This window comes from Macaca thibetana, chromosome 6, assembly GCF_024542745.1.
Source record: "Macaca thibetana thibetana isolate TM-01 chromosome 6, ASM2454274v1, whole genome shotgun sequence".
NCBI classification, from domain to species: Eukaryota; Metazoa; Chordata; class Mammalia; order Primates; family Cercopithecidae; genus Macaca; species Macaca thibetana.
The window spans coordinates 55,031,324-55,051,439 of NC_065583.1; the positions used below are offsets into that span (position 1 = coordinate 55,031,324).

Below are 20,116 nucleotides of genomic sequence, written 5' to 3' on the forward strand. Positions count from 1 at the left end.
GAATACTTTAGGATAGCGGTCCCCAACCTTTCTGGCACCAGGGACTGGGGCTGGTTTAGTGGAAGACAATTTTTCCGTGGACCACGGCAGGGGGATGGTTTTAGGATGAAATTGTTCCATCTCAGATCATAAGGCATTAGTTAGATTCTTATAAGGAGCATGCAATCTAGATCCCTTGCATGCACAGTTCACAATAGGGTTCACACTCCTATGAAAATCTAATGCTGCCGCTGATCTGACAGGAGGTGGCGCTCAGGCAGTAATGCTCACTGGGTCGCCTGCTGCCTACCTCCTGCTGGTTCCTAATAGGCCACAGACTGGTAGTGGTCGGCATCCTGGGGCTTGGGGACCCCTGCTTTAGGATATTTCCCTACAGGCTTTTAAGTTTTAATTCTTTTATTTTTTTTTTTTTGAGACAGGGTCTCACTCTGTCACCTAGGCTGGAGTGCAGTGGCTCGATCTCAGCTCACTGCAACCTCCGCCTCCCAGGTTCAAGTGATCCTCTCACCTCAGCCTCCCAAATAGCTGGGACTACAGGCGCATGCCTGCACACCTGGCCAATTTTAGTATTTTGTGTAGAGACGGGGTTTCATCGTGTTGCCTAGGCTAGTCCTGGCCAAGTTTTAATCCTTAAAGGAATTACACAGCAGTTAAAAGTCTGTAAAACTGGAATGCTCAGCAAGGAAATGCTAAGATCATATTGTCCAGTCACTCACTCAGTATAGGAAAGACTTTCTTCCCTAACAACTTCCCTTGGTGATTTCTATTCACAGCAGGTTAGCCTCTTCTGCCATATGGTTCTACTTGTGAAAAACTTTTTTCCTTCTCCTGAAGACGTTCCCTTGCTCCCCTGGGACAGACTTTCTTGTAGCTTCGAGGGACTGCTTTTCCAAGGGCACTTCAGTGCTGGGTACCATTAGAAGTTGTCATTGCTGGGTTTCTCTGCTTGGGTGACCGACCATGTCTGTTCCCTTGCAGCACAGCAATGGCCAAAGATGAACGAGTGAACCTGCTGTCCTTCACTGGGAGCACTCAGGTGGGAAAACAGGTGGCCCTGATGGTGCAGGAGAGGTTTGGTAAGTGTTGGCTTTCTAATGAGGATTGTAATTCTCTCGAATATGGAGGTGAAATCTGAAAGTTGAGTTTTTGTTTTCCCCTCAACCTTTTCCATGGAGGCAGTGGTCATGTTTATTTGAATGTCTAAGTAAAAGAAAAGGGTACAGTTATTAGCAGTTGAATATTAGGGAAGTCTTAAATTTAAATACCAAAATTTATGAAAATATGAGCACTTTGGGAGGCCGAGGCAGGCGGATCACAAGGTCAGGAGATGAGACCATTCTGGCTAACACAGTGAAACCCCGTCTCTACTAAAAATACAAAAAATTAGCCGGGCGTGGTGGCGGGCACCTGTAGTCCCAGCTACTCGAGAGGCTGAGGCAGGAGAATGACTTGAACCTGGGAGGTGTAGCTTGCAGTGAGCCAAGATCGCGTCACTGCACTCCAGCCTGGGTGACAGAGCGAGACTCCATCTAAAAAAAAATTTATGAAAGGAAGTCATTTTCTCTCTAAATGGGTATAATTGAATCACGTAGAATATTTATGTTTGAAATGTTTGTTTTTTCATACTGTAAAGAAATAGTACTTGAACATAAATTTATTTAGTAAGGCCATTTTTACTTCCTGTAGAAAGGGTACACTCGCCAGTAGTTTTGGCACGAGAGTACACTGGACAAAGGAGACAGGGTCATTTATAACCTGATGCGTCCACTCTACTGCTATGTCCGGTTTCCACTGGCTGGAGTGGAACCTCACATTTTGTATTGGTCCCGATTGGCTAGCAACTTAGAACTTTTTAAAAGAGGCAAAGGTAGAGGAGAACAAAGGAAGGAGAAAGTAACTTGAGGAATGCTGAGAAAAGTAAAAACACTTTTAAATAAGGAAGAGGAACAGGCTATGACCTAATGTGTACTTGGACCAGTATAAGCATGCCAGGGCAAATATTTAGAAGCACAGGTCTTTGAATAAATTTTGCTTTTAAGAGAAGTTATTTAGTTTTAATTAGATGGGGAGGAAAGTCTTTGAAGAGGAACCTCTACTTACTTTTTACACTTATCAAATTGTACTAGTCCTGTTTGGCAAATTAAATAAGAAAAATGTCATTTCTCATTAGTATAGTGGTGAGAAAAATGTCATCATTTAAACAGGAGCACTGAGCACAGAACTTACAGTGAGTGTGGAATAGAAGGTTTAAATCTGCTCTTTCATGTATATGAATCATATATATGGATCATGGATATGGATCATGGATACATGATTGAAAAGAGTTGTATAGACGTAGCTTTGTATACTGTACTGTGCTTTATGAATGATTTCCAAGGTTTTCGAGGATAATACTGGCTATCGATTTTTGGCTGTTAGGCTGAATTTTAGACTTTTACCCCAGCATAAGACAAAATTTGACTAATCTGTCGACTGTTTAACTATGTAGGCATTGCTTTTTATTAGGCAAAGCAATTTATTAAATAACAGCTAATAAAAAAGGTCAGCAAGGTTTCAGGACTCAAGATTGAGATACAAAAATCAATTACATTTTTATGCATTAACAATGAACAATCCAAAAATGAAATCCAGAAAACAATTTAATTAGTAGTAGCATCAAAAAGAATAAAATACTTAGGAATACATTTAACAGAAGAAGTGTAAGTCTGTTGCACGGAGCACTCATCAAAATAAATTACAGATGACCTAAATAAATGAGTAGATATCCCCTTTTCAGTTTTTGGAAGATTTAATGTTGTAAAGGTATCAGTGTGGTCCACATGATCTACAGATTCAATGCAATTCCTGTAAAAATCCCAGTTTTCTGTCTTGTAACAATTGACAAGTTAATCCTAAAATTAATATGACAATGCAAAGGACCCTAAAAAGCCAAAGCAATCTTGAAAAAGAAGAAAATTGAAGGACTGTCACTTCTTAGTCAAAAAATTTATGGCAAAACTATGATAATCAAGACTATGTGGCACCAGCATACGGATAGACATAAAAATCAATGGAATAGAATTGGAAGTCCAGAAATAAACTCTTGCATTTATGGTCAGTTGTGTCAAGGGTGACAAGACATTTCAATGGGGAAAGGATGGTCTTTTTAACAAATGGTACTGACACAACCAGCTGTCTATACACATGAGTGTGAAGTCAGACCCCCACTACATCTCCTATGCAAAGACAAACTCAAAATGTATCAAAGACCTTTAAAACTCTTAGAAGAAAACATAGGAATAAGTTTTCGTGACCTTGGATTAGGCGATAGTTTCTTAGAAATGACAACTAAAGCACAAGCAACAACAATTAAAAGACAAATTAGTTTTTATCAAAATTAAAGCACTTTGTGATTCAAAGGACATCAGGAAAAAGTGAAAAGAACAACCTACAGAATGGCAGAAAATGTTTGGAAGTCATTTGATAAGGAACTTGTATGTGGAATATCTAAAGAACTCTTCAAATTTAAGAATATGAAAGACAACCCAATTAAAAATGGGCATTGGATTTGAATAGACATCTTTTTTTTTTTTTCTTGAGATGGACTCTCACGCTCTGTTACCCAAGCTGGAGTGCAGTGGGGGAGATCTCGGCTCACTGCAACCTCCGCCTCCTGAGTTCAAGCGATTCTTCTGCCTCAGCCTCCCAAGTAGCTGGGACTACAGGCATGTGCCACCATGCCTAATTTTTGTATTTTTAGTAGAGACAGGGTTTCACCATATTGGCCAGGCTGGTCTCGAACTCCTGACCTCGTGATCCTCCCACCTTGGCCTCCCAAAGTGCTGGGATTACAAGCAATGAGCCACCGCATCAGGCCTAGAATAGACATCTTAAATGGCCAATTAGCACATGAAAAGATTCTCAACATCATTAGTTCCACTAGCAGATTTCATCTTCTCAGCTTTCTCCCCTTTTCCTTACTCAAGGCAGTAGTTTGTTGTTCTTGGCCAAGTAGTAGTAGTAGTAGTAGTAGTAATAGAATTATAATTTTTAAAATGTATCTGCCTCTCTTAAGTTATAGGTGCTTTTCTTGGAGGAGTTGGTGGTTAGGAGTATAGTCAGAGAGTGCCTGATAGAGAACTGGAAGGATGTAGAAAGTATAGATCCCTTCTCTTCTGCCAAACATCACTTGCAGCCAGGCAGGAGAAGCTAATGGCAGGTGTAAAAGCTTCTGTTTCCTTCCTTCTCTTCTTTTTTTTTTTTTTTTTTTTTTTTGAGACGGAGTCTTGCTCTGTCACCCAGGCTGCAGTGCAGTGGCTGGATCTCAGCTCACTGCAAGCTCCTCCTCTCGGGTTCACTCCATTCTCCTGCCTCAGCCTCCCGAGTAGCTGGGACTACAGGCACCCGCCACTTCGCCCGGCTAGTTTTTTGTATTTTTTAGTAGAGACGGGGTTTCACCGTATTAGCCAGGATGGTCTCGATCTCCTGACCTCATGATCCGCCCGTCTCGGCCTCCCAAAGTGCTGGGATTACAGGCTTGAGCCACCGCGCCCGGCCCCTTCTCTTCTTAACACCTAGCATAGTGCTATGCTATAGCCAGCAAACTGTCATTAATTCAATGATTGCAGCAGAGACTAGAGATGGTGTAGCATTTGGTGGCTTTTGGTAATAACAGCCACGTCTTCATAATTAATGTTCACTTGATGCTTACCTGTTTCAGAGCAATGAAAATGAGAAGATACTCTCCTGTTGTCACATGTGCTCCTGATACCACAAGTGAATAAAAGTTATTCACATGGAAGCTGATTTTAAAGTGCACTTAAGGAAATTTATGGTCAAAAGATCATTAATAAATGTATGTCTGAGGCCGGGCAAGAGTTCAAGACCAGCCTGGGCTAGACTGTGAAACTCCCATCCCTACTAAAATACAAAAAAATTAGCTGGGTGTGGCGGCATGCCCAGCTACTCGGGAGGCTGAGGCAAGAGAATTGCTTGAACTCAGAGGCAGAAGGTTGCAGTGAGCTGAGATTGCACTACTGCACTCCAGCCTGGGCAACAGAGTGAGAGTCTGTCTCAAAAATAAATAAATAAACATATGTCTAAAATTGAGGCAAACAAATCTCTCAGATCTTTATGCCGGGAGGAGTAAGGTAAGAATGGCATTTATAGGCCAGGTGTAGTGGCTCATATCTGTAATCCCAGCACTTTGGGAGGCCAAGGTGGGTGGATCACTGGAAGCCAGGAGTTTGAGACCAGAGCCTGGGCAACATAGTGAAAACCCATCTCTTAAAACAAAACAAAACAAGCCAGGTGTTGTGACACATGCCTGTTGTCTGAGCTACTTGGGAGGCTGAGGATGGAGGTTTGCTTGAACCCAGAAATTGAGGCTGCAGTGAGCTATGATAGCACCATTGTATTCCAGCCTGGGTGACTGTTAAAAAAAGAAAGAAAAAAAATGGTGGGCTGGTTGCGGTGGCTCAAGCCTGTAATCCTAGCACTTTGGAGGCCGAGGTGGGCGGATCACCTGGGGTCAGGAGTTCAAGACCAGCCTGGCCAACATGGCAAAACCCTGTCTCTAATAAAAATACAAAAATGAGCTGGGCGTGATGGTGCATGCCTGTTGTCCCAGCTACTTGGGAAGCTGAGACAGGAGAATCACTTCAACTCAGGAGGCGGAGGTTTGCAGTGAGCTGAGATCACACCACTGTACTCCAACCTGGGCCACAGAGCAAGACTCCGACTGAAAGAAAAGAATGGCACTCATGGCCTGCTATATAACTTTTCTAGAATATAGGTTGGCAGTGTCTATCAAGAGTCCTAACCTAAGTAGATAATCAACAAATATATTAAACACTGGAGAAACAGCTAAATAAAATTTGGTATGTTTTCATGATGGAATGCTGTGGAGTGATTTTTCTTTTCATGACTCTTAATGACTTAGGGGAAAGGTGTAAGACATCAGGAAATAAAGTAAAATGAAATAATCTCAACTAAATATAAATTCACAGAGAAAAGATTGGAAGACACTATCAAATTGTAAGGAGAGATTTTTGTGGTGGCCTTATGGGCCATAGGTTTCTTTCTTTCTTTCTTTTTGATTGTGGGCGAAAGTCCACACAACATAAAATTTACTTAAAAATGGTTAACATGGTACACAGTTCAGTAGTGTCAAGTACATTCACATGATCATACAGCCTATCTTTAGAACTTTTTCATCTTGTAAAACTGAAACTCCATAGCCTATAAACACTAATCCCTCCTTCCCCCTACACCCAGCCCTTGGTAGCCACCCTTCTACTTCTTTCTGTTTCATTGATATGGACTATTTACATTTGAGTGGGGTTGTAAGTATTTGTCCTTTGGTGACTACCTTATTTCACTTAACATAATGTCTACAAGGTACAACCATGGAGTCTCACTCTGTTGCCAGGCTGGAATGCAGTGGTGTGATCTCAGCTCACTGCAACCTCTGCCTCCTGGGTTTGAGCAATTCTTCTGCCTTAGCCTCCCGAGTAGCTGGGATTACAGACATCCGCCACCACGCCCAGCTAATTTTTGTATTTTTAGTAGAGACTAAAATCCCAAAGTGCTGGGATTACAGCCACCGCGCCCAGCCCAACGTACAACCATCTTGTAGCATGTAGTAGGATTTCCTTTTTAAGGCTCTATGATAAGCTGGGTGTCGTGGCTCATGCCTGCAACCCTAGCACTTTGGGAGGCCAAGGTGGGAGGATCTCTTGAGCCCAGGAGTTCGAGACCAGCCTGGGCAACATGCCAAGATCCTGTCTCTGCCAAAAAAAAAAAGTACAAAAATGAGCTGGGCATGGTGGTGCATGCCTGTTGTCCCAGCTACTTAGGAGGCTGAGGTGGGGGAATTGCTTGAGCCCAGGAAGTTGAGGCTGCAGTAAGCCATGATCGTGCCAGTATAGCCCAGCCTGGGCAACAGAATCAGACCCTGTCTCAAAAAAAAAAAAAAAAAATTAATAAAATAAAAATGTAAAAAGGCTGCATATTTCATTGTATTTATATACCACATTTACTTTACTAATTCATCAGATGATGCACATTTGGGTTGCTGCTACATTTTGGCTATTGTGAATTATGCTACTATGAATATTGGTGTACAAATATCTACAGAGTCCCTGCTTTTACTACCTTTGGTTATATACTCAGAAGTGGAATTACTCAATCATATGGTAATTAATTAATTAATTCATTCATTCATTTACTTACTTAGTTGAGACAGTCTCATTCTGTTGGCCCAGGCTGGAGTGCAGCGGTGCGGTCACGGCTCACTGTTGTCTCAAATTCCTGGGCTTCACAAGTAGCTGGGACTATAGGCAGATACTACCATGCCCAGCTAATTTGTTTTAATTTTTGTAGAGACAGGGTCTTGCCATGTTGCCCAGGCTCTGTTGTTTAATTTTTTGGAGCAGTTGCCATACTGTTTTCTACAGTGGCTGTCCCATTTTACTTTATTTTTCTTGAATAATTTCAGACAAGACCGGGCACGTTCAGGGTGGTTTGGTTTGGCTGTAGACTTTCATGTATAATTTCAAACCTAAAATTATACAACCAACATAAGGAATTCCTGTAAACCCTTTAATCAGAGTCACTAATTGCTTACATTTTGCCCCATTTGATTTATCATTTTCTCTCTCTCCAGCAACATCTATGAGTGCGTGCGTGGGCGCACACACACACATACACACACACACACACAACACACTCTCTGTGGGTGCATATTATTGTTGAACTGTTTGGATTAAGTCAAAGATATGTCCCCTTTATTACTAAATATTTTGGTGTATTTCCTAAGAATGTTGACATTCTCTTGTATAACCACAGTAGTTACTAAAATCAGTACATTTGATATTGATACAATAGTAATGCTACTTTATAAATCAGAAAATCTTAAGTTGAAAAATAATTGGGATAGGGTGTAATCGAGATAGGCTATATGATTGGGATAGGCTATATAAAAAATAATTGGACAGGCTATATAATTTAATACTTGGGATTAGGCTATGTAGCAGTGTGCAGTAAACATGGAACTAGGCATTGATTTTTATATATAATTTTTTTTAAAGGGAGAAGTTTGTTGGAACTTGGAGGAAACAATGCCATTATTGGTAAGGCTGCCCCTTTGTTTTTGTTTGTTTTCTGTTCAGTTTCCACAATCGCCATCCTGAATATATGAAACTTGTTTTGGATCTCATTTCTTCCATGTTGCATATGCCTGAGACCTAGTTCCTGTGTTTAGGAATTTTACTTGGGAGACAGGACACAAGCTTGGTTTGAAGGCAGAGGTAACTAAAAAGGAAAGGTATTCATGTTTAGAACATGTTACCTGGGATGATCTAGAACCTGTGAGTGAGACTTCCATTGCCATTGTAGTGTGGCATTATTTATTGTTTTTTCTTCTTCTGTTTGCTGAAAACCGGCCACATTTCTCTAGAATAACTTAAGTAACTCTTATGTAACTTGATCATTTCTTTAGATTTCAAAAACATTATTTTATCTTTAGTGGAATATTGAGTGCTTTTATATTGGTAAAGAACATGTCCCTAAGGCATTACAAAAAAATCACTTACCTATAGGCTTAGAGATTACTTAATACTCTTTTTTAACTGTTTGAGTTTGTCACAAAAATGCTTAGATATTTGTAGTTGACACACATAAGGAGTATGTGTAAGATATAAGAAGTATATGGTGAAATGTTTGTTCTGGATGAACTTTTTCTGTTGTTTTCGAGATGGAGTCTCACTCTGTCACCCAGGCTGGAGTGCAATGGTGCAATCTACAACCTCCACCTCCCAGGTTCAAGCTATTCTCCTGCCTCAGCCTTCCGAGTAGCTGGAATTACAGGTGCATGCCACCATGCCCAGCTAATTTTTGTATTTTTAGTAGAGATGGGGTTTCACCATGTTGGCCAGGATGGTCTTGAACTCCTGACCTCAGGTGATCCACCTGCCTTGGCCTCCCAAAGTGGTGGGATTACAGGCATAAGCCATCGCACCTGGCCTCTAGATGAACTTTTTTTTTTTTTTTTTTTTTTTTTTTGAGACGGAGTCTGGCTCTGTCACCCAGGCTGGAGTGCTGTGGCCGAATCTCAGCTCACTGCAAGCTCCGCCTCCCGGGTTCACGCCATTCTCCTGCCTCAGCCTCCCGAGTAGCTGGGACTAAAGGCGCCCACCACCTCGCCCGGCTAGTTTTTTATATTTTTTAGTAGAGACGGGGTTTCACCGTGTTAGCCAGGATGGTCTTGATCTCCTGACCTCGTGATCCGCCCGTCTCGGCCTCCCAAAGTGCTGGGATTACAGGCTTGAGCCACCGCGCCCGGCCTAGATGAACTTTTAAAGAGAGACTTCAGTAAAAAATATAGTTCACATTTAGTGAGCACTAGTGTCTGCCAGGTACTGTGTTCAGCTATTTTATATGCATTATTTCATTTAATCCCTACAACAATCCTATGAAGTAAATATTGCTATTAATCTAATTTGAAGGTTATATTCTGAGACTTACAATGATTATATACCTGAAGTGACAGGATAGCAAATGACAAATGCTAGTATTTGTATCCTGGTAGCCAGACCTCAGAGCACAGTTCTTCCTTATCTACTTACTACCATCCATTATTACCCCAGGCATTATTGCCCCATTTTACAGATGAGGAAACTGAGGCTTGAAAAGTTAAAATAGGCTGAGCGTGGTGACTCACATCTGTAATCCCAGCACTTTGGAAGGCCAAGGTGGGTAGATTACTTGATCCAGGAATTTGAGAGCAGCCTGGGCAACATGGTAAAACCCCACCTGTACAAAAAATACAAAAATTACGTGGGCGTGGTGGTGCACACCTATAGTCCTAGCCACTGAGAGGCTGAGGTGGGAGGATTGCTTGAGCCCAGGAGGTCAAGGCTGTAGTGCCACCACACTCCAGCCTGGGTGACAGAGTGAGACCCCATCTCAAACAAAAAAAGAACAAACAAACCCCTGAGAAATAAAAGATGAAGAGGCCAGAGGGGCGAGAGCCTCAATTTACCCTTCTATGATCTGGGCAAAGATCATAGAGCTCATAATCTTCCTTGGAAGAAGAGTGTGCCTTTCCCCGTTATGTGTATATATGTCTTTGTGACATTAATATGCTTACTTTACAACTATAGTTTTGATGTTCTTTTACTGCACTTTATAAAAGCTTTTGCCGGGCATGGTGGCTCATGCCTGTAATCCCAGCACTTTGGGAGGCCAAGGTGGGTGCATCACTTGAGGTGAGGAGTTCGAGACTGGCCTGACCAACATGGTGAAACTCCATTGCTACTAAAAATAAAAAAATTAGCTAAGCGTGGTGGTACATCCTTGTAATCCCAACTACTTGGGAGGCTGAGGCAGAATCTCTTGAACCCGGGAGGCGAAGGTTGCAGTGAGCCAAGATTGCGCCATTGCACTCCAGCCTGGGCAACAAGAGCAAAACTCTGTCTCAAAAAAAAAAAAAAAAAAACCAACAAACAAACAAACAAAAAAAACAAAACCAAAACCAGAAAACAACATTGTTTTACACTAGCTAACAAATGCCTTGTCTACCTGTTTTGGTTCACTGATGGAAGTATTTGTGCTTTCCTAAGCCTTTGAAGATGCAGACCTCAGCTTAGTTGTTCCATCAGCTCTCTTCGCTGCGGTGGGAACTGCTGGCCAGAGGTGTACCACTGCGAGGCGACTGGTGAGTATATCTGCATAGGCCTGTGAGATCGTCTTGCTTTTAAAACACTACTTTTTAATGAGTTCTGCTGTTAGGGAGGTGTCAGCAATACTGCTAGAACGATGTGCTCTCTAGATGTGGCTGGCAAATATGTGGTGCAGTTCTCTTTCTGTGCTCATGGCAGATGTTGTTAATCAATCAGAGACTTTGCCTTTTTCCCACCCCAAGCTAGTAGGGGTTCTACTACCAATTGATTGGAGTTGGACTAGGAGATGAGACCTATTTTCAATCCTACTCCTAGAACAATATGGACGAAGTTCAATGTCACTTAGAGAATAAAACAGGATAAAAATAAAAAAAATTATTAAACTATAGCTAAAAATAGAGTCTTGCTCTTTTATAAAAACATTTTAAGTAGTAAACCGTGTTAAACATTTTAGGCTGGGCATAGTGTCTCGAACATATAATTCTAACTCTTTGAGAGGCTGAGGCAGCAGTATTGCTTGAGCCCAGTAGTTCGAGACCAGCCTGGGCAACATAGTGATTCCCTGTCTCTACAAAAAGTTAAAAAAAATTTAGCAAGGCATGATGGCTCATGCTTGTAGTCCCAGCTACTTGGGAGGCTGAGGCAAGAGGATTGATTGAGCCCAGGAAAGGGCTCAATGAGGCTGCAATGAGCCATGATTTGCACCACTGTACTCCAGCCTGGGCGACAGGGCAAGACTCTGTCTCTACCAATCAATCAATAAACATTTTAATTTTTAGCCTCAAGTCTAGAATTAGATTTGACTTGAAATGATATGATTCATTGAAAAGCAAATGGCTCTGTATATGTGTGATCTCTCTATATACATATATACAGATATGATTCATTGAAAAGCAAATGGCTCTGTATATGTGTGATCTCTCTATATACATATATAGCCTGCATACGTATATATAGAGAGAGGACAGATTAATATGAAGTGTATATAAGGAGATGTGGTTTAGCTTCAGTGTGGGATTTAGGAAGTTTAATCTCTATACTTAGATTGAGCTGGACTTCAGTTTAGTATGTGTTACAACTTTGATTTTCATGACTTTATGGTACTAAAAGACTATACTATAAGCAAGTTTTTTGCTTTTTAAAATTTATTTATTTATTTATTTTTATTTTTTGAGTTGGAGTCTTGCTCTGTTGCTCAGGTTGGAGTGTAGTGGCGTGATCTTGCTCACTGCAACCTCCACCTGCTGGGTTCAAGCGATTCTCCTGCCTCAGCCTCTTGAGTAGCTGGGACTACAGGCATGTGCCACCCTGCCTGGCTAATTTTTGTATTTTTAGTAGAGACGAGGTTTCACCATGTTGGCCAGGCTGCTCTTGAACTCCTGACCTCAGGTGATCCACCCACCTCGACCTCCCAAAGTGCTGGGATTACAGGTGGGAGCCACCATGCCCGGCCCTGAGGAAATTTTAGTTAGGTACAAAATTTGGCTGCATTTGCCATTTAAAAAAAATTCTTTTTAAGCTCTGTTGGACTTGAGCCTTTTTTATTATTGTTGAGTTTTCCTTTTGTAATGAAAAAGGAATAATTCAGTTGAATTATTAAGGAATTGGCTTTGGGTTTTTGTTCTCATTTATGATGAGTGTGAACAAATTATAAGACTGACATAATCTAAATTAATTAGAATAAGTTAAAAGATATGAAAATTATCTTTACCTTATACTTTTCTTGTTTTTTCTTTTTTCTCTCTTTTTTTTTTGAGATGGAGTCTCTCTGTGTTGGCCAGGCTGGAGTGCAATGGTGTGATCTCAGCTCACCTCAACCTCCACCTCCCAGGTTCGAGTGATTCTCCCACCTCAGCCTACCGAGTAGCTGGGACTACAGGCACCCACCACCGTGCCTGGCTAATTTTTGTATTTTTAGCAGAGATGGGGTTTTGCCATGTTGGCCAGGCTGGTCTCAAACTCCTGACCTTGGGTGATGTGCCTGCCTTCGCCTCCCAAAGTGCTGGGATTACAGGTGTGAGCCACCACGCCCGGCCGCTCACACCTTTCATATTTGTTTTTTCAGGTGTTTTGCACAAATGAAAATAAATCTTTATTTTTACATAGCTGACATTCTCAAATAATCTGATACTATATTTGTAACATTAAAGTTTATTAAATGTGTTCACCATAAACATTAAATTGCATTAAAGATTATATTAAAGCTAAGAAAAAACCATGTACTCCAAATGATTATACCCTTCATTACATGTTAAAATATGAAATAACACGAAAGCCAAATATTCCTCTATTCAGCCAATTTTTTTTTCGTGTGTTTTGGAGCAAATATTTATTGATATCCTTTATATTAGTTTTAGATATTAATAGATAATATTAGTCATTGTCCAAATGGATTTCCTTAGAGTTAGCAGTATATACACATAAAAATTCCAATACTATGGACTGCTTCAAGACTAGTTCTCATAATGTCAATTCATTCATCACATGGAGACTGACCCAGAGCATAGATAGTTTGGCAAGTTCAGCTCTGCCACTTGCAGCATAGCACGGACCTCACAACTACCCAGAGAACGCAAGGCTTGTCCTCACCTAATTAAGGCCTGGGGCTGAGTGTTTGTAGTTACCCAGCAGAGGTCAGTTATGACTGTGCTCTGTATTCACTGGGACTTAGGGTTATAGTATGGGACAGATGTACTTGAGGCCTTCTTTAATGTATTTGTGAAGCTTAGCCAAATACATCCTTGGAAACTTGATGAAGACATGGCTTATGGACTGGGTGCAGTGACTCACACCTGTTATCCCAGCACTTTGGAGACCGAGGTGGGTGGATCACCTGAGGTCATGAGTTCAAGACCAGCCTGGCCAACATGGCAAAAACCCATCTCTACTAAAAATACAAAAAATTAGATAGGTGTGGTGGTGGGTGCCTGTAATTCCAGCAACTTGGGAGGTTGAGGTATAAGAATCGCTTGAACCTGGGAGGTGGAGGTTGCAGTGAGCCGAGATCACGCCACTGTCCTCCAGCCTGGGTGACAGAGTGAGACTCTGTCTCAAAAAAAAAAAAAAAAGGGCTTATGATTTTTTTATTCTAATATCTACCTAAAAGGAAATTTTTAACTTCATATAGTTAATATTAAAATGAGAAATTATATAATTAAAAAAATAAACATGCTTTGATTTGCTTATATTTTTAGAGATTACAGTATTTCAGTAACTATCAAGAAAAGTATTCGTTGTTTAAAAATGTGTACATTTATCATACTATGCCCTTGAATATCTCTTTTTTGCTTAGTTTGTACATGAAAGTATCCATGATGAGGTTGTAAACAGACTTAAAAAGGCCTATGCACAGATCCGAGTTGGGAACCCATGGGACTGTGAGTATGTCCTTCTGTTTTCAAAGCGATCCTTTTTTGAGAGCTGTTGTTAACAAGTGTTTCTGGTCTGAGGTTTGGAGTTTCTTTCCGTTTCCTGAGAGGCCTGAAGGCACGTGAAGCAGGTTATTAGGATTTGGGGTATTGTGTCTGCTCCTAGGTGTCGACCCTGGGTGCTTGGTGTGGGCTAGTGGGTGAGACTGGGAGAGGTTGTTTAGGTGGAATGAGATTTAGTGCGCTTCTCTCTCATTACTATTACCCTTGTCCAAGCCGACACCAACCCTCTTGTGGAAGGCTGCAAGAATCCCCTAACTGACCTTTCTGCATCCATTGCTACAGAGTGATTTTTAAAATGCAATCATCACTCTCCTGCTTAAAATACTCCTCAGTAACTTCTCATTGCTTTTAGATTTTTTTTTTTTTTTTTTTTTTGAGACACAGTTTCACTCTGTTACCCAGGCTGGAGTGCAGTGGCTTGATCTCGGCTCACTGCAACCTCCGCCTTCTGGGTTCAAGCAATTCTCCTGCCTCAGCCTCCCGAATAGCTGGGATTACAGGTGCATTCCACCACGCCTGACTGATTTTCGTAATTTTTAGTAGAGACAGGGTTTTGCCATGTTGGCCAGGCTGGTCTCAAACTCCTGACCTCAAGCAATCTGCCTGCCTCGGCCTCCCAAAGTGCTAGGATTACAGGTGTGAGCCATTGCACCAGGCCTGCTTTTAGATTAAAACCTAGAGTCCTCTTGATTTCTTCTTTTTTCAGGCTCCCTATCCTTCCTGGTCTGCTCTCTGCCTCCTGCCCTGCTTGCCTTCTCACCAACCTTTCTGTGTCCATTTTCCCTCTTGCTCCCAGAGCTCCACCTTCTCCAACATCCTTTCAGTGTTCCAGGCATGCCAGGCTCTGTCCTGCTGTGCTGTCTGCTAGAAACATTCTTCACCCAGAGTGGGGATGGCTCTGCTAACATGCCTCCTCCTCATAGAGGACTACGTACATCTTCCTTCTTCCTCTGTCGCTGGGTCACTGTCAGTGCTCTAGTCTCCAGCAGCCATAACATAGGACAGCATCATTCTCTTCCCCCTTGAATTACACACCAACTACTGAGACTGTGATGTTTCCTTAGAGAATGGTCACACCGTAATGAGTAAACTGACCCTATATTTTGAGTGCAGTACTTTGAGGAATTGATAGCCATTCTTTAAGCTAGAGGTTGGCAAACAGAATTGGCCCTGCCTGTTTCTGTAAAAAAAAAAGTTTCTTGGCACATAGACATACCCTTTCATTTGCATGTCATTTGTGGCTGCTTTTGCACTACAATCATGGAGTTGAGTATTGGGATGGAGATCACGTATGTCCTCCAAAGCATAAAATATTTACCATCTGGTTCTTTATGGAAAAAGGATGCTGACTTATGTTCTCAATTTGAGAGCATACAGGAAGGGATCGGTCTGTTCATTGAGAAAGCTGTTCTAATAATAAAATGATGCCATAAAGGGCAAAATGATGAGCCAGCCTTCCTCTTCTCTCTCCAGCTAATGTTCTCTATGGGCCACTCCACACCAAGCAGGCAGTGAGCATGTTTCTTGGAGCAGTGGAAGAAGCAAAGAAAGAAGGTGGCACAGTGGTCTATGGGGGCAAGGTAAGGGATGCTCTGAGATCAGTTGTGACAGCTTTTTAACCTTTTCCTTGAGACACAAGCAGGGCTCTGGGCATATTGGGAAAGTGACCCCATTTGATATCCTCTTCCACCGTCTTTGTTCATATATTATTATAAAACACGGATATACATGTTTTTGTTTGTCTGCTTTTGAGACAGAGTCTTACTCTGTTGCCCATGATGGAGTGCAGTGGCACGATACTGGCCTCAAGTGATCCACCCATCTTGGCCTCCCAAGGTGCTGGGATTACAGGCATGAGCCACCACACTTGGCTCTGTTTGTTTTTGTGACAGGGTCTTGCTCTGCTGACCAGGCTGGAGTGCAGTGGTGCGCCATCTCAGCTCACTGCAACCTCTGCTTCCCAGGCTAAAGCAATCATCCCACCTCAGGCTCCTGAGTCTTGCTCTGTTGCCCAGACTGGGGTGCAGTGGCATGATCTTAGCTCACTGCAACCTCCACCTCCCAGGTTCAAGAGATTCTCCTGTCTCAGCCTCCCGAGTAGCTGGGATCACAGGCACCTGTTACCATGCCTAGCTAATTTTTGTATTTTTAGTAGAGAAGGGGTTTCACCATGTTGGCCAGGCTGGTCTAGAACTCCTGACTTTGTGATCCACTCGCCTTGGCCTCCCAAAGTGCTGGGATTACAGGCACGAGTCACTGTGCCTGGCCAGAAATACATGTTTTAAAGAATGACAACAGTGCTTGCTCTGGCAGTACATATACTAAAATTGGAATGATACAGAGAAGATTAGCATGGCCTATGCACGAGGATGATATGCAAATTCGTGAAACATTCCATATTAAAAAAAAAAAGACAACAGAAAATGCATGGGACATTTCTGGAAGGACGTATAAGAAACTGAGTCATGGTTGCTTTTGAATTGGGTCCCTAAATATTTGTATGGAAAGCAGAATTCCTTTTCATAGTACAGTAGGAGTCTTTGTATTCAGAGCAGTTACAATCTATTTATTCGTTATTTTTAAAAGTCAGTTAAGGCACAGAATAAAAAAATGCATATCATAAGCATTAAAAAAGAAATTGACACAGATTGCAGTGGCTCATACCTGCAGTCTCAGCACTTTGGGAGGACTGCTTGAGGCCAGGAGTTCAAGACCCACCTGGACAATATAGTGAGACCCTGTCTCTAAAAAAAAAATTAGCTGAGTATGGTGGCATGCACGTGTAGTGCTAGCTACTTGGGAGGCTGAGGTGAGAGGATTGCTTGAGCCCACAAGTTTGAGGCTGCAGTGAGTCGTGATGACATCACTGCACTGCAGCCTGGGCAACAAAGCAAGACCAAATCAAAAACAAAAAAACAAACTAAAAAAAAAAAAAAACAAATCAAAAAAAAACCCCCCCCCTAAATAAAAAGATTTGTTTGTGGCCGGGCATGTTGACTCATTCCTGTAATCCCAGCACTCTGGGAGACTGAGGCAGGTAGATCACTTGAGGTCAGGAGTTCAAGAGCAGCCTGGCCAAAATGGTGAAACCTGGTCTCTACTAAAAATACAAAAAAAATTTAGCTGGGCATGCTGGTGCGTGCCTGTAGTCCCAGTTACTTGGGAGGCTGAGGTGGGAAGATAGCTTGAACCGGGGAGACAGAGGTTGCAGTGAGCCAAGATCAAGCCATTGCACTCCAGGCTGAGTGAAAATAACTGCTTCCAACAGTGTTTGTTCAACATAACTTGGTTGTGTCACATGGCATGGCTCTCCATCCCTTCCTGACTCTTTATTTCCATTTTTCTTTGACCAACTAAGTTAGAACCATTGTCAGGAAGAGAGAATTTTCTTTCATGATTGGAATTTATTTTGGAGAAATAATTCACCTATAAATGATGCTAATTTTTTTCTTTATAAGTGTGGGCAAAGATTGCATCCTCTGACCCCAAATCCTAGACAACAAAATGCTTTCATTCTTTTTATTTCATTTCTTTGCATTAGGTTATGGATCGCCCTGGAAATTATGTAGAACCGACAATTGTGACAGGTCTTGCCCACGATGCGTCCATTGCACACACAGAGACTTTTGCCCCGATTCTCTATGTCTTTAAATTCAAGGTAAAAATGCCTTCTGTTCGCTAGTCTAATGTTGAAATAAATGATAAGAGGAAAATTATGGTGGATTAAATTTCACTTGATGAGCCTTTAAGAGGGTTTTAGAAAGTAATCTGAATAGTAGATATATGAAGGTTCAGGATAAAATATGAGATAAACACTTTAAAACTCTATAGCATGCCAAGCTAGCTGCCAGGGAAACCAGATTGGGTAATGCACTAGTGTTGGAGTTTATGGAGTATGTAGTCATCATTTCTTGTGTCATCTTAATTCTGGGCTGTGTAGGCCATAGAGTCACCTTCTCCTGAACCATGGTACTGGATGGTTTGACAGACTGAGTGCTATGAACATGTCAGCAGACAAAATGAGATGTGGAGGTAATCTAAAGTTGGCCGGGCACGGTGGCTCATGCCTGTAATCCCAGCACTTTGGGAGGGTGAGGCAGGCGGATCACCTGAGGTCAGGAGTTCGAGACCAGCCTGGCCAATGTGGTGAAACCCCATCTCTACTAAAAAATAAAAAAGCCAGGCATAGTGATGGGCGCCTGTCATCTGTAATGCCAGCTACCTGAGAGGCTGAGGCAGGAGAATCACTTAAACCCGGGAGGCTGAGATTGCAGTGAGCCAAGATCACACCATTGCACTCCAGCCTGGGCAACAGAGCGAGACTCCGTCTTAAAAAAAAAACAAACAAAAGACCTATAGTTATAAACTCCATCAGAGGATAGGCTGCGGAGTTTTGTTTTGTTTTCCCTGCTCTCATATCTTAATCTCAAACTATAGAGGTTTTAATAGGTGAGGAAGCTGGGCACAATGGCTCATGCTTGTAATCTCAGTGCTTTAGGAGGATCACTTGAGGCCAGGTGCTCAAGACCAGCCTACGCAACACAGGGAGACCTTGTCTCTACAAAAAATTAAAAAATTAGCCAGGTGTGGTATGTACCTGTAATCCTAGCTACTCGGGAGGCTGAGGTGGGAAGAGATCCTGTCTCTAAAACAAATAAACAAAACCCAAAAAAACCAACACAGGTGAATAAATTAGAAGATCTCATTCCCTAGCTTGAGACAGGCCCTAGCCTTGCCAGTAAATATTTAGGAGTAATTTTGAGACTGCAGAGAGATTGAATCAAGATTTGAATGTACCATTATTAACAGTTAAAGAATAGTGAGAATTGCATCTTGTTGCAATTACATGATTGCATTTCTTTATTTCTTGCTTTAAATTGCCTATCGTTTCACATATGGGGACTAGAGAATATAATTTTGTGTTTTGTAATGTGTTTGTGTACATTATGAGGCTGTGTGAGCTCTTGAGCAAATTAGCCTCTCTTGGCCTCAGTTGCCCAATCTGTAAATTGGGAGGTAGTAGGAAACCTATGTTATAGGATGAGGATTAAATAACTAAATGCATGTTAAGTGCTTAGATCAGTGTGTTACACACATAAGAGCTCAATAGATATTAACTATTATATGTAGTAGCTTGAATGAAAGGAAGAATGTGTTAATATTTGTTTCTCAAATTATAATTAGGGGAAAAAAATCCCAAAAAGTTTTACTTATTATCAATGATCTGAATTATAAGAGAAACAGTTAGTAAACGTGACTCTTTGGTTTCCTTTTTTTTGTATACTAAAATTATACGGTGCATCTCAGGAAATGAGTTTTGTCAGTGAACTTTTGACCTGAACACTGTAACATCTAACAGCTTCCAATGTCTCTCCTTTTAGAATGAAGAAGAGGTCTTTGCATGGAATAATGAAGTAAAACAGGGACTTTCAAGTAGCATCTTTACCAAAGATCTGGGCAGAATCTTCCGCTGGCTTGGGTACAACTTTCTCTATTTTGAAAATTTATATAAGTCTGATTGATGTGGTGAGTGGACTTAAGCCATTGTAGTTGAAAATCAATTTTTCAGTATTGAAAGCCTTTGAGCTTTGGTTTAGATTTTTTATTTATTTTTGTTTGTTTTTAATTTCCTGTTCATTGCTCTCACCATGCCTCCCTTTTTACACAGACCTAAAGGATCAGACTGTGGCATTGTAAATGTCAACATTCCAACAAGTGGGGCTGAGATTGGAGGTGCCTTTGGTATGTAGAGAATCATTTCTCCTTTTCCATGTTGGGCAGCAAAGAAAAGCCAGTAGTAGCTTTTAGAAAAGGTTGACCACGAGACTGAAACACTCCTTATATTCTGAAATAACCTAATACGATCTAACAGGCCTGAAAAAGCTTACATTCTGTATTCAAAGTTATCGCATAGAGTCCTGCGCCATCTCCTCAGAGGCAGCATCAGGTTAGAGGAGAGGCCCTTAACCTGAAATGTGTGAACCCCTGAAATGGTGGCATTTGTTTTCTGGGGAGAAGTTTGCA

General features: G+C 41.5%; 1 protein-coding gene and 1 non-coding gene across 3 annotated transcripts in view; both read left to right on the plus strand.

Annotated features, from left to right (window-relative positions):
• Positions 1-20,116, plus strand: part of ALDH7A1 (aldehyde dehydrogenase 7 family member A1) — a 52,244-nt gene that overhangs the window by 27,422 nt on the left and 4,706 nt on the right. For both annotated transcript variants that reach the window (XM_050794535.1, XM_050794537.1), the window contains 8 exons: positions 979-1,076; positions 8,070-8,111; positions 10,602-10,696; positions 13,954-14,038; positions 15,566-15,672; positions 17,634-17,750; positions 19,474-19,571; positions 19,761-19,834. In XM_050794535.1, the coding sequence (XP_050650492.1) occupies positions 979-1,076; positions 8,070-8,111; positions 10,602-10,696; positions 13,954-14,038; positions 15,566-15,672; positions 17,634-17,750; positions 19,474-19,571; positions 19,761-19,834 (716 nt within the window). The remainder of the gene's footprint in view (positions 1-978; positions 1,077-8,069; positions 8,112-10,601; positions 10,697-13,953; positions 14,039-15,565; positions 15,673-17,633; positions 17,751-19,473; positions 19,572-19,760; positions 19,835-20,116) is intronic.
• Positions 16,390-16,496, plus strand: LOC126957680 (U6 spliceosomal RNA). The gene has a single exon (XR_007726866.1). It is a non-coding gene; the product is annotated as a U6 spliceosomal RNA (small nuclear RNA).